The sequence below is a fragment of the Hemicordylus capensis genome, chromosome 5 (genome assembly GCF_027244095.1).
Source record: "Hemicordylus capensis ecotype Gifberg chromosome 5, rHemCap1.1.pri, whole genome shotgun sequence".
NCBI classification, from domain to species: domain Eukaryota; kingdom Metazoa; phylum Chordata; class Lepidosauria; order Squamata; family Cordylidae; genus Hemicordylus; species Hemicordylus capensis.
Genome location: NC_069661.1, coordinates 230,427,927 through 230,446,961, shown reverse-complemented (window position 1 = coordinate 230,446,961; position 19,035 = coordinate 230,427,927). Strand labels below are relative to the sequence as shown.

The following is a 19,035-nucleotide window of genomic DNA, read 5'->3' as shown; positions in this document are numbered from 1 at the left end:
GAATGAATGGGGCATATGATTCTACAACTTTCACTCTCATCAATGACTGCCCTGCAAAGAAAGGTATAAAGAACAGGTAGACAGAGAGGCTAGGGAAGGAAATACTGTAGGGAATCTTACCCTTTACAAGCTGCAGGATTGAGAAATACTGTTGCCTTCTTTATCTGCATGCTGGGAGGAATAATCTGGTTGCCAAATGCCTAATAATGGAGAGAAAGTGTGACGTTCCTGATATAAAAGAACCATATTTCCTTTCTTTTTCTGAGGTTGAAGCAAGTCACTAATGCCTCTGTGTTATTTTGGTGGTTGCAGAACTCTTCCCGCCTTTCCTTGCCCCACACAGAGAAACTGGCTCAGCAGAGGTTGCTTTCCTCTGCCCCACCCACTCCCACCCCAGCTAGCTGGACCTCAGGGTCTGCAAGATGCCCAGTTCAGCTTTTGGTTAAACATGATGGCTGTCAACCTACAAACTGCAGGCAGAATGCACCATGTACTCCTCACGCACACACAATGCCACCGAAGATAATGCAAACCCTAAACATGTGCAACTTGCTCTACTGTGGCCTATCTGGAAACATCTGCCTCGCTGCGGTACAAGCTGACTAATGAGGATAAGCCTCATGCAAAGATAATATATAACAGTAATCAATGATTTTATTCTCAGCGCTTTTGGTGATGAGAAATAAACGAGGCAGCTGAAAACAGTCATATTAAGAGAGCTCTGTGGCTTTTCAAAGCAGCAATTCATAGCAATTATCAACATCACCAAGATTATTAGAGCAGAGAATTTAGAAACGCATTAGAACAAACTTGAGCATTAAATTCTATTTATTTTACTGCAACAGGAACGAGAAGGCAGAAGGTATGTGAGACAGTGATTCACGGGGGCAAAGGACAGAGGAAATCAAACTGGCATGTTATTTGAAGAACAGATGGGAAAAGTCAGTGATTAATTCTATTACTTTTGCAATCTTGAGGGAAATCAGGGGAAATGAGTGTCTGCATTCATAATTCTCTGGTCCGTTACAGCTGTTAGAAACATCTAATTATTTACTTGGTAGGAGGAGCGATGCATTTGCTTGCTCGGAAGAAACAACCTGTCTCTTGTACAAACTATACATCTGGCAGAATTGCTGAGAAATAGCTCCCATACATTCCAGTTTTAAAGAAGAGGGGGAAACATATTAAGAATCTTTGCAATAATTTACTAACTGCTTTGGGATCTCCAGATGAAAGGCAATGCACATTTACTCCACTTTCCCATAGCATAAAAAGGTCCAGGGTTTTGCAGGCAGTCCATGGAATATCCTACAGACCTGCTTTACAACGTTGGATTTCTCTAAAGCTGATGACTGCCTGTTGATTGTATGATCTAACTCTGTTCAAAGGCACTGTGTTTGAGATGATGTCTGTTGATTATGTGATCTAACTCTGACGAAAAGCATGGTGTTTGAGATAAGAGAAAGAATGTGTTTCATCTATGATGGCACATTCACACTTGCAAATAATCACTTGATGTTGCAATCCAGTGAAGTGCATGCATGTATGAACAAGGCCTTTGTTTCTACACATCCTTGAATTCTAGATTCAGATAATTTCCCCAAAATATAGATTTCATTTTATCTGAAAGAAAATTCCAGAAAAAATTCAGATCCAATATACGTATATTATATAAGAGAAAACTGGTATTTTAGATTTATATACAGGTATGTAAGGCAGAAGTATTTATTCAGAGCCGACAATGCAGATTTCAGACGGGATCCTAAATATTTTATATCCCAGCTGTTTCCCTGCAAATGTGAGCTTATTTTGTATGCTAATATCACAGTAGGTATGTTTTATACATGATTTCTGAGCCTTATCCATCCAAAATGTGTTTGGGATGGATAACTGATAAATACTATAAATATTCCCCAAACGTCTGTTAAGAAGCCTCAGTGATGATGATTTTATTTCGAGCTTTGACCATCAGAAAAGGTCTCTCTTTTGTACCTTCAAGCACTTCTGGAAATTTTTCATCTCAAGTCTTGCCAAAGAGATAGCCAAGTTTACAAAATGTTTATACAACCCTGTAAGCCTTTCAGAACTGTGTAGGTATAAATAAATTTGGCCACAGGTTTTGAAATGAAAATTAATACCCTGTAACAGGCCCCAAAAGGATAATGGAGATTTCAAGAGAGCAGGAAAAAGAAATACAGATTATAAATAAGTCTGCTCTTCTCCTCTCCTTGAATTCTTTCCCTCATGCCCCTTTTTGCTTAAGGACCGGAGTAACCAGTCCCATCAAAATGAAAAATCTACCCCTTGATTGCTCTCTGCTTTGTCAGTTCATGAAATGAAATTTCAATCTTTAGAGTTGTCATTCTATAACTGGCCCATAACTTCACCTAAAAGAAGAAATACAGGTAATTAAGTGTCCAGAAGTGTCATACTGAATAATCAACAAACTGCCTTCATGATGCTCCTGAATAATTTTCAGTGGCACTGAATTTGAGGTATAATTAGGTGCAAAGCACAGGCCCTGCAAGAAGGGTGAAAGTGCCTGTTGGTACTGTAGCACAAGAATACATACAACCCTGTTGTCAGGCTAGTCACGTCAAAGAGACCTGCTGGGAGAATCTCCAGAATCCTGCACAAGTGAGATAAGAAGGGGATTTTAATCTAATTTGATCTTGTTAAATGGTATTACCTGGGCTTCTTGGCATGCAGCTCTCCGTAGTAGGTTATCACTATCAGAAAAAAGAAAAGAATGGGTGTTAGATTGCATAAGTTTAAGGAAGGGAGATAGGTGGATGCATGCATTTAAAATTATCTACTCCTGCTTTGGCACACAAAATATAAAGACCATATTTTTCAAAGGGACCACTTGTCAACACATCACACAGTTTAATATTCAAAAATCTGAGACCACATTAACCTTCTTCTTTTTTTCTAGCTGTGGCTTCATACTAAAAACCAGATGCTATACATCATGAGATGACATAAGTGAAGAACATCTCAGCCTCAGCGTTGACCAAGGTGACTCTGAACCCTAAACTGTATAATCATTAAGTTACTGAAAAGGTTTCCTGCAACCCCAACTTCTTGTGGCATAATCCACTTCTTACTATAGTGTTTTTATTTATTTTATTTATTTTCATCTGCTTGGATTTGCATGATATTATTTTACTTCGATTGTGAAGGAACGAGGCCTGAACCTCCTTTTTATATATAAGATTTCTGTATTGCAATTGCTTTGCTTACTCCCGATGTTAAAAAGCTGTGCAGAGGTCAAAAGTTCACAGCTCCTGTTCTACAGTTTGGTTTTGGAGGGAGAAACATTGTACTAGTTTTATTTTGGAGGGAAGAGAGGTTTGGTTTGATTGGCCATGTTTTAAAATAATGGAGAGAACGAGTTGTTTTGACTGGTTTGTTTGGAAAAAAATTGGAGGGGGAAGAATATAAAGAGGCTGCCTTCAGCAGAGTTTTAGTGACAAGTTGGAGAACTGAAGACCGTTCAAGTGAAGGAATTCAAGGAGTGCAAGTTGCTGTCAGGAGAGAATCAGCGGGTGCAGGAAAGAGAGGTGATAAATCACTGCGAGAGCTGTGACTCTCTGGAGGACTGAATCACTCACAAAGCAGCTAAAGGAACAGTCTGGGAATGAACCCCCAGAACTGAGCAGGACCTAGGGCTGAGCAAGGGACAAGTCAGGCTTGCTGCAGAAGCCGACTAGGAGTGATTGCAAGAGGACTCTCGGTAAGGACTGAGTTATGGCCCAGTATTAGTGCAGGATAGATTGTGTGCGTTTTGCTCATATTTTATTTATTCCTTGTGCCCATATGGTTGCTGTTTTGTATTAAATTTTCCAAAAGAACTATTGTTTTGAATTGAATTATGTTAAATTTTTCTTGTTTTGAAGTTGTTGTGTTTTTTTTATTTAGCTTCTCTCTGTTTCCCCACCCCCACTCTTAGAAGCCTTTCCACCCTACCTAACTTTGAATAAGACAGGTTTGGAAGGCTGTTTTAGTAGACCCAGCCATAGAAATAAGACAAAAAAGTCTACTTGGTGGCAGCAGTGAAGTTTAAGATCACGGGGCTGGTTGAGACCAGGCTGACACATGGTGGGGATCCGTGACATTGACAGTATTCATTTATTATTTATTTCCCAGACCGTATCCACCCCAATATAAGATGACTCTGAATTTAAGACAAGCCCTTAAAAAACAGAGGTTAAATATAGATTATACCTATATTTACCCCAAAGGAATAGGACTCTGAATTTAAGATGACCCCCTGATTTCTAACATCAAAGAACTTGGAAAAAACCTAGAGCCCTATCTCATGATCCGTGAGAAGGGCTCCAAGGGGAGAAGGGAGGAAGCCTTGAAGATCCCCAGAGACAATCCTTTTCTTGTTGCGGAGCAACCGAATTGACTGCCCAGACAATTGCTGGCTTCTGCTGGTAGCTCCAAGAGTTGGGGTACTGGGATGCGTCGTCCTACCCCTGGAACTCCCATAATGCACTGCATGAGTGCACAGTGCATTATTGGGATTCCCCCTCCTCTCCCCCAAAGTCAGCCGGGAGCCCCGCATTCTGCCAGCCCCAGCTGAGGCTGGCAGACAATCAGTAAAATGGGGTTAGAAGAGTGCTTTCTCTACTAACCCTGTTTACGAGGGTGGCTCCAGAGGCAGGTTTCTAGCCAAGGTACCACCGGGATCAGGCACGATCCCGGCAGTACACACACACAGGCAAAAGCAGGCTGGGCTTCCTTAGCCCGGTTTTGCCTGCACGTGTGAATAGCTTCACGGATTCAGGTAAATATAGTATTTATATACCTCCTGATACGTGTATCCCTAGAAATACAACAAACGTAAAAACAGAATAAAAACAATTAAAACCATTTACAAAATAAAATGAATAATGTGTTTTTCTTACTGGTTCGTATTGTATTTTATTATTGGTGACTCTTGCTGCTATGTTTAATTGCTTTTAAAAAAACTGGTTATTTTATTGTTGCTTGCTATGGCTGGATAGATTGTATGATTCACCCCCCCCCCCACCATTGTATATTTTCACCAGTTTTTCCTTTGCTATGGACATATGAACTAATGCAAATAAAACTTATCTGTCACTTCTAAAGGGAGCATACCTCTAAATACCAGTTTCAGGGGAGCAACAGCAGGAGGGAGGGCATGCCTTCATCTCTTGCCTGTGGGCTTCTCAGAGACAACTGGTGGGCCACTGTAGGAAATAGGAAGCTGGACTAGATTCTTATGTTCTTATTGACACTGCCTTGGTAGGGCTGCTTGTGTGGAGCATTGGGATCAAGGCTTATACTGGCGTTGCCTCCCCAGGTAGCCCGGGACTATTACCCAACCTTTTACCCAGGTATGGGATCATGTGAATGATCGGGCTGCACGCAGGCTGAGCAAACACAGAGCTGGGCACCTAGAGCACCTGACTCATGGGAGAATCACTCAATGTACTGTGCTTGTTGCACAGTGCATTGTGGGATATCTGGAGGCCAGGGCACATTTTTCTGGCCTCAAGAAGGCTGTGTGGCTAGCAGCAACGCTGGCTGGGTGTATGGGTGAGATGCATGGCTGGAAGCACTGCTGGATCGTCTGGGGGGAAGGTAGATGCTCTCCTGCCTTCCCCTGTCTGCCCTACCCAGCCCAGCAGATCGTGTGAACAAGCTTAAACAATTTATTTGCCACAGATAACACTGTTTCTGTTCTAGGTATATTACTTGCACACAGGATAAAGAGAAGCCCAATTACACACACACACTGATGTCTGTCACTAAATCCGATAATTTTGTCAAGTGTCCTTTGTCTGGCTCCCAAACTTTAAGGCTTGCTCTTAGATCCAAAGAAAATTAATCAAGGCCTGTCTTAGCCTAGATGCTGCATGTTTATTTGTTTTATCTTGAAACTGGAACTGAGTAACTCCTAGGCAATGAGGCGACTCGCACGAGCAGTGTGAAGTGCCAAAAGGAGGTCTGCGGGGAGAGCAGGCTTAGCCCGCTCTCCCTGCAGACGATCAAAAGGGAGCCCTGGGCAGCCAGATTGGCCACCCACACGACTGCCGTCTCCGTCACGAGGGCTATGGGGATCGGGGGCTGTGCGGCCCCCGGAAGTTCCAGGATGCCCCGAGCGAGTACGCGGGCCATCCTGGAGAGACCCTTGAGCCAGGGAAGCTGCTTGCAGCTGCCCGGCCAGGGGTCTACTCATGTGTCGCCGCACGCCGTGGCAACACACAATCAAAAAGATGAGGTTAACGGAGCACTCGTTCTATTAACCTCATCTAAGGTGAGGGGTTCTTTGGGAGGTTTGCTGCCAGGAGCCATGCAGCTCCCGTTGCAGCACATGATTGCTCAAAAGCAGGCTAGGCTCCCTTAGCCCACTTTTGGGCAATCGTGAGAATCACCTCTTTATAATTTTTTTTAGGGGGGGAAATTGGGGATACAACCATTTATGCTACTTTGTCCCTGCAGCTCATGTTGCAAGCTGAAATCTGTCTCATCTCCAGCAGAGGCTAATCAAGCCAAGTCTCCATAAAACCTCCTGTACTCCATCTTAAAACTGATACAGATTACAGACTTGGGGGGCTTTCATCATGCCCAAATTTGTTACATCTGTGTTGTATAACAAGTCCTGGAGAATTTGAAAGTTGGCTGACTACTTTGTAATGAAGTTGATCCTAATAAATGCCTTACCTTACTTGGCTTTTTTCTGTCTTCTAAAAGACTAATATAGCTACCTACAAATTTTGTGAATTACCTTATTCCATGTAACTACTATTTCTAAATAAGCTCTCCATTGGCTAATTAATGTCAAGCTTGTAGACATCCAGATCGGATTACTGCAATATGCTCTTTGTGGGGCTGCCCTTGAAGACAGTTCAGAAGCTTCATCTGGCCCACAAGGATGCTCACTGGCGCAAACAGCTTCATGAGGATTACATCCATCCTATGGCAGCTTCACTGGTTATTGGTTTGCTTCTGGGCTATATTCAAGGTGCTGGTCTTGACCTTTAAAGCCATTCATGGCTTGGGACCAGGGTGTCTGTTGGACCACATCTACCCATATGAACCTGCCAGGGTCTTCCATTCAGCAGCCCAGGCCCTGCTCCTGGTCCCGCCACTAACAGATCCAACTGGTGGGGACTAGAAACAGGGCCTTTTTAATTGTGGCCCATTGGTTTTGGATTAGCCTCCCAGAATAGCTCCACCGTGCAGTGTGGGGAGTCAGTCAGTTTGCAGAGTTCTGCAAAAGTGGTATTCCTATTCGGTCATGCAGGCTGAAGGGCTCTGGGCTTAGGGTTGGCACCACTTGTAGGCTGGTGGTAGCTCAAGACTGGGATTAGGGGGCCCGAAGACAAAAGGGCACACAGAAGCTCACTCAGCTAAGAGCATGGCAGGGCTCACTTGGACTCAGTTCCCAAGGGTCTGAGACACTCATTTTGATCCCATTCCAATATCATGCTGTGCTTTCACTAATATGTTGTGCAATAATTTGGCTCAGTACAGAACAATCTACTTTAGGACTTTTCCCCATCCTCTGCTTATCCTCCTCTTTTGAGCCACAAAACATGTTCTGTCTTACTGATATTATTGCCATGGTAGCTTCTCACATTTTTTTTTTAAAATTGATTTCAGATAAAGAATCAATCTGGAGAAATTCAAACTAAGCAACCAGAGAAACTCAGTCAATAGGAAAACCTTTAGTGAAAATAATGGGACAAACAGAAACAAGCCGCCTAAGCGAGAGAACGTATAAATAATATATTACTCCGATTCATGGCTAATTGGAATATTTATCAAGTTTCCCTTAGAGGCATTAGTGCTCCCCTTAACATAATGTTTGCTCTTCAGTTTCAAAGGAATAAATCATGTGTGTTAAGAAACAGGAGCACTTTTTTTTAAAAAAAATGACAGGGTATTGACTAATTGCAGTAATTTTGCTAAGTACTAGTTAAAAACCAACACTAGAGCTGAAATATATTGGACAGTACTGCTCCCTCTCAGCTACACATGTACATAGAGACAACGGGCACAAACATGCTTTTGTTATAATGGCAAAGTTCACACCACCTTTTATCCACACTATATATCCACTGCACTAACTACTAGTCTGTTTCTGGAAACAATTCAAGGTGCTGGTTATTACCTTTAAAGCCTTAAAATGTCTTGGGCCCTGAATACTTTAGGGACCATCTGCTCCCAGAGGAATCTATACACCTGACTAGATCAGCTGGGAGGGCTCTGCTCTGTATGCCAACACCTGCTGAGGCTTGATTGTCAAGCATGTGAGACAGGGCCTTCTTGGTGATAGCCCCCAGGCTGTGGAACTCACTTACAGTTGAGAGCCGCATGGCTCCCTCTCTCCCAGTCTTACAAGGGAAGTGAAGAGTGCTCTTTTTGCTCAGGCTTTTGGTTAATGAGTGCCCCCTGGCTCTCTTTTAAAGCTGTTTACTTTATTTTCAGACTGTTTTTAACTGAAGTTTTATTATTGCTTTAATCTTCTTGCTAACCACCCTGGGGTCTTCGGACAAAGGGGTTGGTATAAAAATACAAATAATAAAGAAATGTGACAACAAAGGTCCAAGACGGATTCTGTTCTTATGAATGGGTTCCCCATGCACACTGCCTTGCCTTTTCACTGACCATCCAAGCACCCAGAAAAGTCTCCCCCCCACCCGCCAAAAAAAAGAAAGAAAAAAGAATTAAGGCAGGCAGGCTTGGCAGATGCAAGTCAGCGAGGCATCAGAGACACAGTAAACTCATCTACACGAACAGTTTTTATGGGCTTCCTGCCACAATCATTTGAACCGTTCCTCAGTGCCAGGCTATGGAAAAGTTTCCGAGAATGCTTAAGTTTTATTAATATCCATTTCAAGCTTAGGAATCACAGCACTGACATTTTAGCCAAGGCAATAAAAGCTGAGTGGAGTACAAACCTGTGCACAATTCAAGATTGGCCCTTTAGGATAGCAAATGATGAGCCCGACCTATTAAAAGCCAAGGGCACTTGGGTCCCGTTTATTTCAATTAGCCATCCTAAGTGAGTAAATAAGTTGTGTTAAGTGCATAATCCAGCTCCTCTGGATTGCCTCCAACACGATGAGAGATCCATGCGAGGAAAGAGACTTACAAATGTGAAATTTCATCAAGAGGCTACTGAGGGGCAGTGTTCCCTCTAACAGGGATTCCCAGATTTTGTTGACTACAACTCCCATAATCCCCAAGCCCAAGCCATTGTGGCTGGGGATTCTGGGAATTGAATCCCTGTTAGAGGAAACACTGCTGGGGTGTGTGTGCCCCACTAGGGTTGCCAACACTGTGTTGGCTGAAATCGGGACGGGTACTCCGAGGGGGCCGAAGGCATGGCCACCTGGTGGTGGGTATTGTCTTTTTTTTTATTTTTTTAAATTAAAACCACGGCTGAACGGTGGCAGAGAAGGATGGCAGTGAGAGGTCCCCCGCCACCCAAACTATGGGAGTGGGCCATGGCTGCTCTGGGGCAGAGGCTCGCTGGGGCGTGCGGGCTGTTGAGAGGAACACTGCAGCTGAACTAAAAGCACTCAAGCACTCACCACCACTGACTCACTGCAGGAGGGATGGACAAGTGGGAGAGAAGGCAGCGAAAGAGTCCCTTCCTCAACCCATCTTCCTCCCAAATGAGGCAGATGGGCCTGCGCAGAAGCCTGAAATCAACCCATCTGCCTCATTTGAGAGGAAGTCGGGGCCACCCCAGTGAGCCCCTGCCCCAGAGCAGCCACGGCCCATTCCCATAGTTCGGGAGGCAGGAGAGCTCTTGCTGCCGTCCCACTCCGCCACGGCCGCTCAGCGGTTGCTCTAAAAGTTGGAAAAAAGGGAAGGAAATAAAGTCAAAAAGTGGGAGAAATTGCGTCCTGAACGGGACGAGCATTTCCCCGCAAGAAGCAGGGACATCCCGCACAGTGTGGGACAGTTGGCAACCTTCTGCCCCACAGTCAGCAGCCCCAGTTGTGCTTGTGGTTCTGGCCCAGATTCAGAGATCCAGAAGCTCAGCAATAAGTCTGTGCCCTATGCAGGATCCATCAAGTCATCCCACCACCGCCATAGGCACACAGGAAACTGTCTTGACACCCTGAGTGACACCCAGGACCTGGTGCGTGATGTCAGTGTCATCGACCCTTTAGGGAACAGTGACCACAGTGCCATCAAATTCAGCATACATGCGGGGAGAGAATCACCAAGGATGTCTAACACAGACATTTTGAATTTCAGAAGAGGAAACTTCTCCAAAATGAGGAGTATGGTGAAAAGAAAGCTGAGGGGGGAAATCAGGAGAGTCACTTCGCTCCAGAGTGCATGGAGTTTACTCAAAACCACAATACTAGAAGCCCAGTTAGTTTGTATACCCAAAAGGAGGAAAGGTACCACTAAGTCCAGGAGGATGCCAGCATGGCTCACGGGTACTGTCAAGGAAGTCATAAAAGGGAAGAAGACTACCTTCTGAAATTGGAAGGCCTGTCCAAATGAAGAGAACAGAAAGGAACACAAACTCTGGCAAAAGAAATGCAAGGTGACAATAAGGGAGGCAAAAAGAGAGTTTGAGGAACATTTAGCCAAAAGTATCAAGGGGAATAACAAAAACTTCTTTAAGTACATCAGAAGCAGGAAACCTGCCAGGGAGGCAGTTGGACCATTAGACAATGAGGGATTGAAAGGGATTATTAAGGAGGATATGGAGGTTGCAGAGAAGCTGAATGAGTTCTTTGCATCTGTCTTCACGGCAGAGGATAATGAGTATATACCTGTTCCTGAACCAGGCTTTTTAGGGGTGGAGGCTAGAGAGCTGAGTCAGATAGAAGTGACAAGGGATGATGTTCTAAACTGTCTGGAAAAACTGAAAGCTAACAAATCACCAGGGCCAGATGGCATCCATTCAAGAGTCCTCAAAGAACTCAAATGTGAAATTGCCGACCTCCTTGCTAAAATATTTAACTTATCCCTGAAATCGGGCTCTGTACCAGAGGACTAGAGAGTAGCAAATGTAACACCGATTTTCAAGAAGGGATCCGGGGCAATCCGGGAAATTACAGGCCGGTTAGCCTAATGTCCGTTCCAGGCAAATTGATGGAAAGCATCCTCAAGGATAAAATTGTAAAGCACCTAGAAGAACAGGCCCTGCTGGGAGTGAGCCAGCATGGCTTCTGCAAAGGTAAATCTTGCCTCACCAAGCTTTTGGACTTCTTTGAGAGTGTCAACGAGTGTGTGGATCAAGGTGATCCAGTTGACATAGTCTACCTGGACTTCCAAAAAGCTTTTGACAAAGTTCCTCATCAAAGACTCCTGAGGAATCTTAGCGGTCATGGGATAAGAGGACAAGTACATGTGTGGATTGCTAACTGGTTGAAAGACAGGAAACAGAGGGTAGGTATAAATGGAGAGTTTTCACAATGGAGGGAAATAAGAAGTGGGGTCCCCCAGGGATCTGTACTGGGACCGGTGCTTTTTAATTTATTCATAAATGATCTAGAAGCAGGGGTAAGCAGCGATGTGGCCAGATTTGCAGATGATACCAAACTCTTCCGGGTAGTGAAATCCAAAACGGATTGTGAGCAGCTCCAAAAGGATCTCTCCAAACTGGGGGAGTGGGCGACAAAATGGCAAATGCGGTTCAGTGTTAGCAAGTGTAAAGTGATGCACACTGGGACGAAAAACCCCAACTTCAAGTATATGCTGATGGGATCGGAGCTGTCGGTGACGGACCAGGAGAGGGATCTTGGGGTTGTGGGGGACAGCTCATTGAAAGTGTCGACTCAATGTGCGGCAGCTGTGAAAAAGGCAAATTCAATGCTAGGGATCATTAGAAACGGGATTGAAAATAAAACGGCTAACATTATAATGCCCTTATACAAAACTATGGTGAGACCACACTTGGAGTACTGTGTACAATTCTGGTCACCACATCTCAAAAAGGACATTGTTGAACTGGAGAAGGTGCAGAAGAGGGCAACCAAGATGATCAGGGACCTAGAGCACCTTTCTTATGAGGCAAGACTACAACACCTGGGGCTTTTTCGTTTAGAAAAAAGACTACTGTGGGGAGACATGATAGAGGTCTATAAAATCATGCATGGTGTGGAGAAAGTGGAGAGAGAGAAATTCTTTTCCCTCTCACACAACACTAGAACCAGGGGTCACTCCATGAAATTGATTGCCAGGAGGTCTAGGACCAACAAACGGAAGTACTTTTTCACACAACGCTTGATCCACTTGTGGAACTCTCTGCCACAGGATGTGGTGACAGCCAACAACCTGGATGGCTTTAAGAGGGGTTTGGATGACTTCATGGAGGAGAGGTCTATCAATGGCTACTAGTTGGAGGGCTGTGGGCCACCTCCAGCCTCAAAGGCAGGATGCCTCTGAGTACCAGTTGCAGGGGAGTAATGGCAGGTGAGAGGGCATGACCTCAACTCCTGTCTGTGGCTTCCAGCGGCATCTGGTGGGCCACTGTGTGAAACAGGATGCTGGACTAGATGGGCCTTGGGCCTGATCCAGCAGGGCTGTTCTTATGTTTATGTTTCTTATGTCTTATATGGAGTCAGACCATTGGTCCATCTAGCTCAGTATTGTCTACTGTGAATGGCAGGGGCTGGCTCTCCAAGGTTCCAGGGGGGAGTCCTTCCCAGCCCTACCTGAAGATGCCAGTGATTGAACCAGGGACCTGCTCTACCACAGAGCTACAGCCCCATCCCCTAAGGAAAATATCTTACAGCAGGGCAGACATGTAGTTACCCATTCAAATGCAAACCAGGTTAGACCCTGCTTAACAAAGATAAATATTCATGCTCACTACCACAATACCAGGTATCCTCCCCACACTGAGCAGTGGGAGGAGGAAGGGGGTGGCTCCCTTACCAGGACTGCTCTTGTGGATCTTTGCTACGAGCCAATCTATACAATTCATTGGCCACTTGAAATTCATTCCCGTTTACTACTATACAGCAATTACAGTTAATACAGTTACAGCAATTACAGTTCATACAATATGTTTCCAATAAGTAACAAGAGACTGGGTTGATGTAAATTTCACCAGCTAGCTGAGCTATCATTGCTTGGAAAAAGCCTATGAACTTTCATTGTCACTTCATCCACAAGCAAAGTGTGAAGCAATTTTACCCACAGCTTTTGCTCACGCCTCACCAGGATTTTTGCTTTATCAAAGTTCAGCAATTTCCAGCTAATTAAGTGCTACTTTGCTACGATCCAATTTAACAATTATTTTCCAAATAACTGGGCCAGCCTGGCAAGCTGGGGTGGCGGAAGTAGTATCCCTATGTTACTTAGGTAGCACAGCCAGAATCAATACGGATCTAATTTGGCTCCCTGAGAAAGGACAAGATAGATCAGAAAGGTAAACATTTCCTGCAACACTCTCTTAAGTAAAAATGATCTTAAGTTGCTTTAGTACATTTGTTTGGGCATATTTTTCTGCTGAATGTGGCGCTGCCAACTCTAATGCCAAGTTCCAGTTAGCGCCTTTATAAGATGAATCAGACTTAAACCACTTAGAATCAGGTGATCGATTCAGAGTGGAACAAGCACACTCCGCTATCATGGCCTCTAGCATTTCACCCAAGAAAAGGCAAACAGATGGTCAGCAGAAACAGCAGGAGACTAGGAAGCGAAGAGCATGTTTCAATCTAGGCTATCATTTTCCAGCCATTCCTTCCCCAAATAACTGGAAGTTCAGGACAGTCTTTATTTTGGACAGAACCCCAGAGACCCAAAGGGCCATGGAATATTCGCTTTTATCTACAAATGTACCACTTGAGCATGCATTACTGGAATCCAAAGCAAGCATAAAAGCAGGCCATGTTGCCAAAGCAACACCAGAACCCTGAAATCTAAAAGCTCTCCCCTAGAAATGACTTAGTCAATCTGCAAGACTAGCCAGAAAGTGCATAGTCCCCAAAGAACGCAGGTGTTTTACCTATCAGTATCATTGGTTCCATTCCTCCAACCAATCACTACGTTGAAGCGACAGGGTTGATTTGATTTAAATCAAATTGACTTAAATCACGATTTAAATCGCTTCACAGAATAACTCGATATAAATCACAATTTAAATTACTAGTCAGGAAGATTCCATTTAATCATCATTTTAACAGGCCTTGCATTTAGTTGTTGCACTGTTTGCATTTCGCACCATGCCTTTCTGACCCACAGGTGCAGGAACTTCATTCAAATATTCCCAAATGGGGTCTCTCTTACGGCCTGCTGACATGATAGATTTTTCCCTTCTACAATGGAGGATACACTCGGAAAAAGTTTCCTCAGGAGTACATGACTATGTTCTGTTCACTTTTGGTTTCACTTTCTATTCCCCTCCCCTCCCCATACTGTACATTTATAGCCACACTCCTCCTTGCTCAGATCTACTCCCTTCTGTCCAAATCCTCTATTCATTCATTGACCTTTTTCTTTGCACTTTTTTTGAGCGGGGAGCAAGGGCTTGACTGTGAGCGTGTATACTACATGTACACCACCTGCAGGACAGGACTGATCAGGTCTGTTATCTCTCATTCCCATACACTACTGTTAACACGTTCACAGAATATAATTAGAAGTTATGACTAATATTCATGATGATATCTTTGACGTTCTTTACAAACTTTAAAAAATGTAAATTTTTAAAAAATCCAATTTAATTTTTTTAAAAATCTGTTTTTTTAACATTTATTTTAAAAAAAATCTTCTATTTTTATCAACCCAGTAAAGCAAAGCTGGGACAGTAAGGTCCACAGCACTACTGTACAAGTCAAGTCTTCCCAACTTGGATCCCCAGGTGTTACTGGACTACAGCGCCCATCATCTGTCAGCCATTGAGACTGTGGATGATGGGAGTTGTGGTCCAACAGCATCTGGGGACCCAAGTTTGAGAATCTCTGGTGTAAGTAAACCTGTATTTTGGAATGTGTCTTGAAGACATGGGAGCCAGGAAAAGAGCTGTAGCTCAGTGGTGGAGCATCTACTTTGCATGGAGAAGGTCCCAGTTTCAATCCCAGACATCTCCAGGAAGGACTGCAAAAGACTCCTGCCTGAAACCTTGGAAAGCGGCTGTCAGTCAGTTCTAGATGGACCAATGTCCTGACTCGATATTAGGCAGCTTCCTATGTCCCTAAGAGTGTTCTTTTGTTTTGAGACTGGATTTCCTAGTTATTTCTGAAGCCCTCACTAGCTCTTCTTAGACCAGTAAGAGTGACAGCTCCTCACAGGAAACAGAACCTCCATCTAGTCTGGATTAAGATTTACAGGACAGGAGAAAATGCCCAAGTGCAATCATGTTGACATCCCAGGTCAGTTCTGAATTCCAAAGCTCAGCTAGGGCACCAACAAGATACACCAACCATATCAGCAAGAAAATCCCCCAGGGACATCAGGAAACCATTTGGAGCCATAAGCTTCTCACAGTGGACCATTCTAACAGGTCCTCTGCTCCTACAACGTTGGCTGCTGCTGATCTAAACCTAACCTGGTAGCATATGGGCCATGATGAGAAAGACATTTCAGGCTCCTTGACCCAAAGCTTTTTGGGTAGAGGAGCCTCTTTGGGTAGAAGGGCCTTCTTACTGCTCGGAGCAGAAAATTAAATTGAGAGTATGATCCGTCACATCCAGTTATAAGCTGAGACAGAGTTATGATTGTCATAGCAGCTTAGGCTAGGAATGTGCATGAAATGCTTCATGCATATCCGGGTGGTGGGGGTGGGGGGCGTGGAGAGCAGTCACTTTAACAGGAGCCCCTCCACTGCTGCTCTGCCAATGCCCAGCACAGCACTGTCTCTATTAAGCAGCGGCAGGCTGTCTGTCCTTACAAGCCACGCCACGCAGGGGCTTCCTGCTCGGGAACAGGAAGTTCCCTGTTCCCAGCATCCCACGGGCATCGTGGTCAACACTGCTGACCACATAAGACGGCACCCACGCATGTGCAGGGATGACGACACCCATGGGATGCTGGGAACAGAGAACTTCCTGTTCCCAAGCAGGATGCCCCCACATGGCATGGTTTGTAAGGACAGCCCGTGGCTGCTTAATAGAGACAGCACTGTGCTGGGGCAGCAGGCAGTGGTGGAGGGGTAGGCAGGACTTGCTTCCCTCCTGCTAAAGCGACCATTTGTCCCATGCCGAAACATTTAGGCTGTAGGAACTGGAATAGTTCCAGCACCTCGAATTAGGCACCGGAATGATTCACGCCCATCCCTAGCTTATGATATCCCTAACCCTATAACATAGCTCAGGGTCATTAGCCTCACATTGCCGGGGCGATGGATGTGCTAAGCCAAAGTGATTTATGACCATTCTGGAACATGGCCTACTGTTAATAGCCCTGTATCATTGGCTAGTATAAAATTAATTAAAGGCTGAAGGCCTCTGGACATGCCTCTTTCCCCTCAACCTCCTTCAAGGGCAGATCATTCGGCTGTTATTACTGCAGCAATAATAACTCCACCGGATGTGGTGGACAGATGCACCAGAATTACCTGCCCTCAAAGGAGGTCACCTGCTACGGCTCTGTGTGAGTCACTGCTCTGGGTGTAAAGCGCAGCTTTTCAATCTGAACTCTTAAAGGGGGTTGGGAGGGCACAACTAAACTGGGTGATCTGTGATTAAGACTGTCCTCTTTCCTTTCCTGAAACACGGCAGCCACCAGGCACAGGGGAGACTGAATCCAATTGGGATCACTGCAAAGAGGTGGGTGGGAATTAACTCTTCAACCACATTAAAATTGTCCCCCAAAGCTATTTGTCCCATGGGGGGCGGGTAGAAGTACGTATATACCATCTAGTTTATCCCACTCTCAATACCAGAACCAGGATCATCCAATGAAGCTAAACTAGCAGGAGATTTAGGACAGACAGAAATAAAGTATTTCTTCATACAGGGTATAATTAACCTATGGAATTCACAGCCACAAGTGATGGTGGTGACCTCCAACAGCTTTAATATGGGATTTGACAAGTTCATGGAGGACGTCGATCAACGGCTACTGGTTTTGGTAGCTATATGCGAGGTTCAGAGGCAGTATACCTCTGAATATCAGTTACTATTATTATGAATATTTTATATACTGCTTGTCAACAAAAAAATATTCTCAAAGCAGTTTAATTAAAGAATAAGTAAGATGGTTCCCTGTCCCAAAAGGGCTCATAGTTACAGGGGAGCAAGGAAGGAGAGACATGTGGGGGCGGGGCCTTCATCTCCTGTTTGTGGGCTTCCCAGAGGCATCTGGTGGGCCACTGTGGGAAACAGGATGCTGGACTAGACGGGCCTTGAGCTACTCCAGCAAAGCTCTTATAATGTTCTTATGACCTGCAAGCTGGAATCTATAAATCTGGACTTCGCTCACTAGCTCGCCCTTAGATGTGGTCACCACCAATCCCTTCTCTACCTTCAGATCCTTTTCTGGCACACAAGCAGAACTCTTAGGAGAGAAACAGGTCTTCTGTCATTTGCACTGGGATATGGTGAAGGTAAGAAACAGCGGGAGCCCTTTCCTACTGCTCCAAAAGGATTCCTGCTGTTTCTTATTTTCTCAAGAAATGGCAGTGGAAATAAGATTTCTGGTGAGGAGATCTGTGTGGTGCAGGGTGTCACAGGAACATAGGCAGCTACCATATATCGAGTCACATATTGGTCCATCTTGCTCAGTACTGTCTATATAGACTGGCAGCGGCTTCCCCAAGGTTGCAGGCAGGAGTTTCTCTCAGCCGTATCTTGGAGATGCCAGGGAGGGAACTTGGAACCTTCTGCCTGCAAGCATGCAGGTGCTCTTCCCAGAGCAGCCCAATCCGCGAGGGGGAATATCTGACAGTGCTCATATATATAGTCTCCCATTCAAATGCAAACAAGGGCATACCCTGCTTAGAAAAGAGGACAATTCATGTTTGCTACCACAAGACCAGCTCTCTTCCCTGCTTGCCGGTGGGCTGGGGGCACTCACCACTGAACAGCTGGCAAGTGGATTTCTAGATGCCTGCCTGTAAGCATTTCCCCATGCGGCAAATAACTTGATGGAGTGTGTGAGGTTTTATTGGAGAAGAGAACACTGTGTATCTGCAAATCTCCTTCAAAGGCTAAGCAGGAGTAGGCAACATGTAGCTCTCCTGATGTTGCTGAACTACAACTCCTATCAACCCCAGCCACAATTTATAGCAGCTGGGAGTGATGGGAGTTGTAGTTCAGCAACAGCTGGAGAGCCACACGTTGCTTAACCCTGGGATAAAGCCTTCAAATTCCAGTCACAGAGCCCAGATTCTGCAGTTCAAGAACAAACAAGAGCTATATTCGAGAAAGTTTTGGCACTTGATCTCTGCGTGCGCACACAGACACCCTCCTCCCTGCAAGGAAGAACTCCTTTATCTGCAAATGAATGAGCAATACCTAAGACAGCTAATTCCAGGGAGTCAAAGGCTAATCTGAAGCGATGTTAAGCTAAAGCAGCACCCTCTGCATTAGAAGCGCCAACTATGTCTGAAATAGAGGCACAAGATTTTGCTAAACCTTTAATCTGTTATAAAAGGCCACAATATAAGCCTAGCGAAGTTTGCTTCAAGCATAGTAATTCAGCCTTCAATGTCAGCAACAATCCAAACTTGCTTGCAAGTCTATAGATGTGTGTTTACTTTCCATAGCGTTGCTCAACATTTCAGGCGTTTTCTATGTGTTCTATGTTTTTAGCCTACTTTCCTTAAGGGAAATAAGCTTATGAGATCACCCGGCATTGTGTGTGTGTGTGTGTGTGTGTGTGTGTGTGCTCCCCCCACCCCATCAACTTTGCAACCAAATTGGGTACAGTTCTAGGGACACACAGGGGCACCTCAATGGCATAGTTTGTGATGATGTCATCCACCCTGATTCAAGACGGCGGAGGCGTGAATGTTTGAGGCGCAAGTGGGCTAGCTTGCAAACAGCCTAACCAATTTGAACCAAATTTACTACAGCTGTAGGAAGTGAGGAACACATAGGGACACCTCAGTGGCATAGTTCACAATGATGT

The 19,035-nt window shown here is 44.7% G+C and overlaps 1 protein-coding gene across 4 annotated transcripts in view; it reads right to left on the bottom strand.

Moving 5' to 3' along the window:
* Window positions 1-19,035, bottom strand: part of AGK (acylglycerol kinase) — an 85,396-nt gene that overhangs the window by 54,033 nt on the left and 12,328 nt on the right. For all 4 annotated transcript variants that reach the window (XM_053254772.1, XM_053254770.1, XM_053254771.1 and 1 more), the window contains exons 3-4: window positions 2,690-2,729; window positions 121-200 (exon numbers count right to left, since the gene is read on the bottom strand). In XM_053254772.1, coding sequence (XP_053110747.1) covers window positions 121-200; window positions 2,690-2,729 — 120 coding nt within the window. The remainder of the gene's footprint in view (window positions 1-120; window positions 201-2,689; window positions 2,730-19,035) is intronic.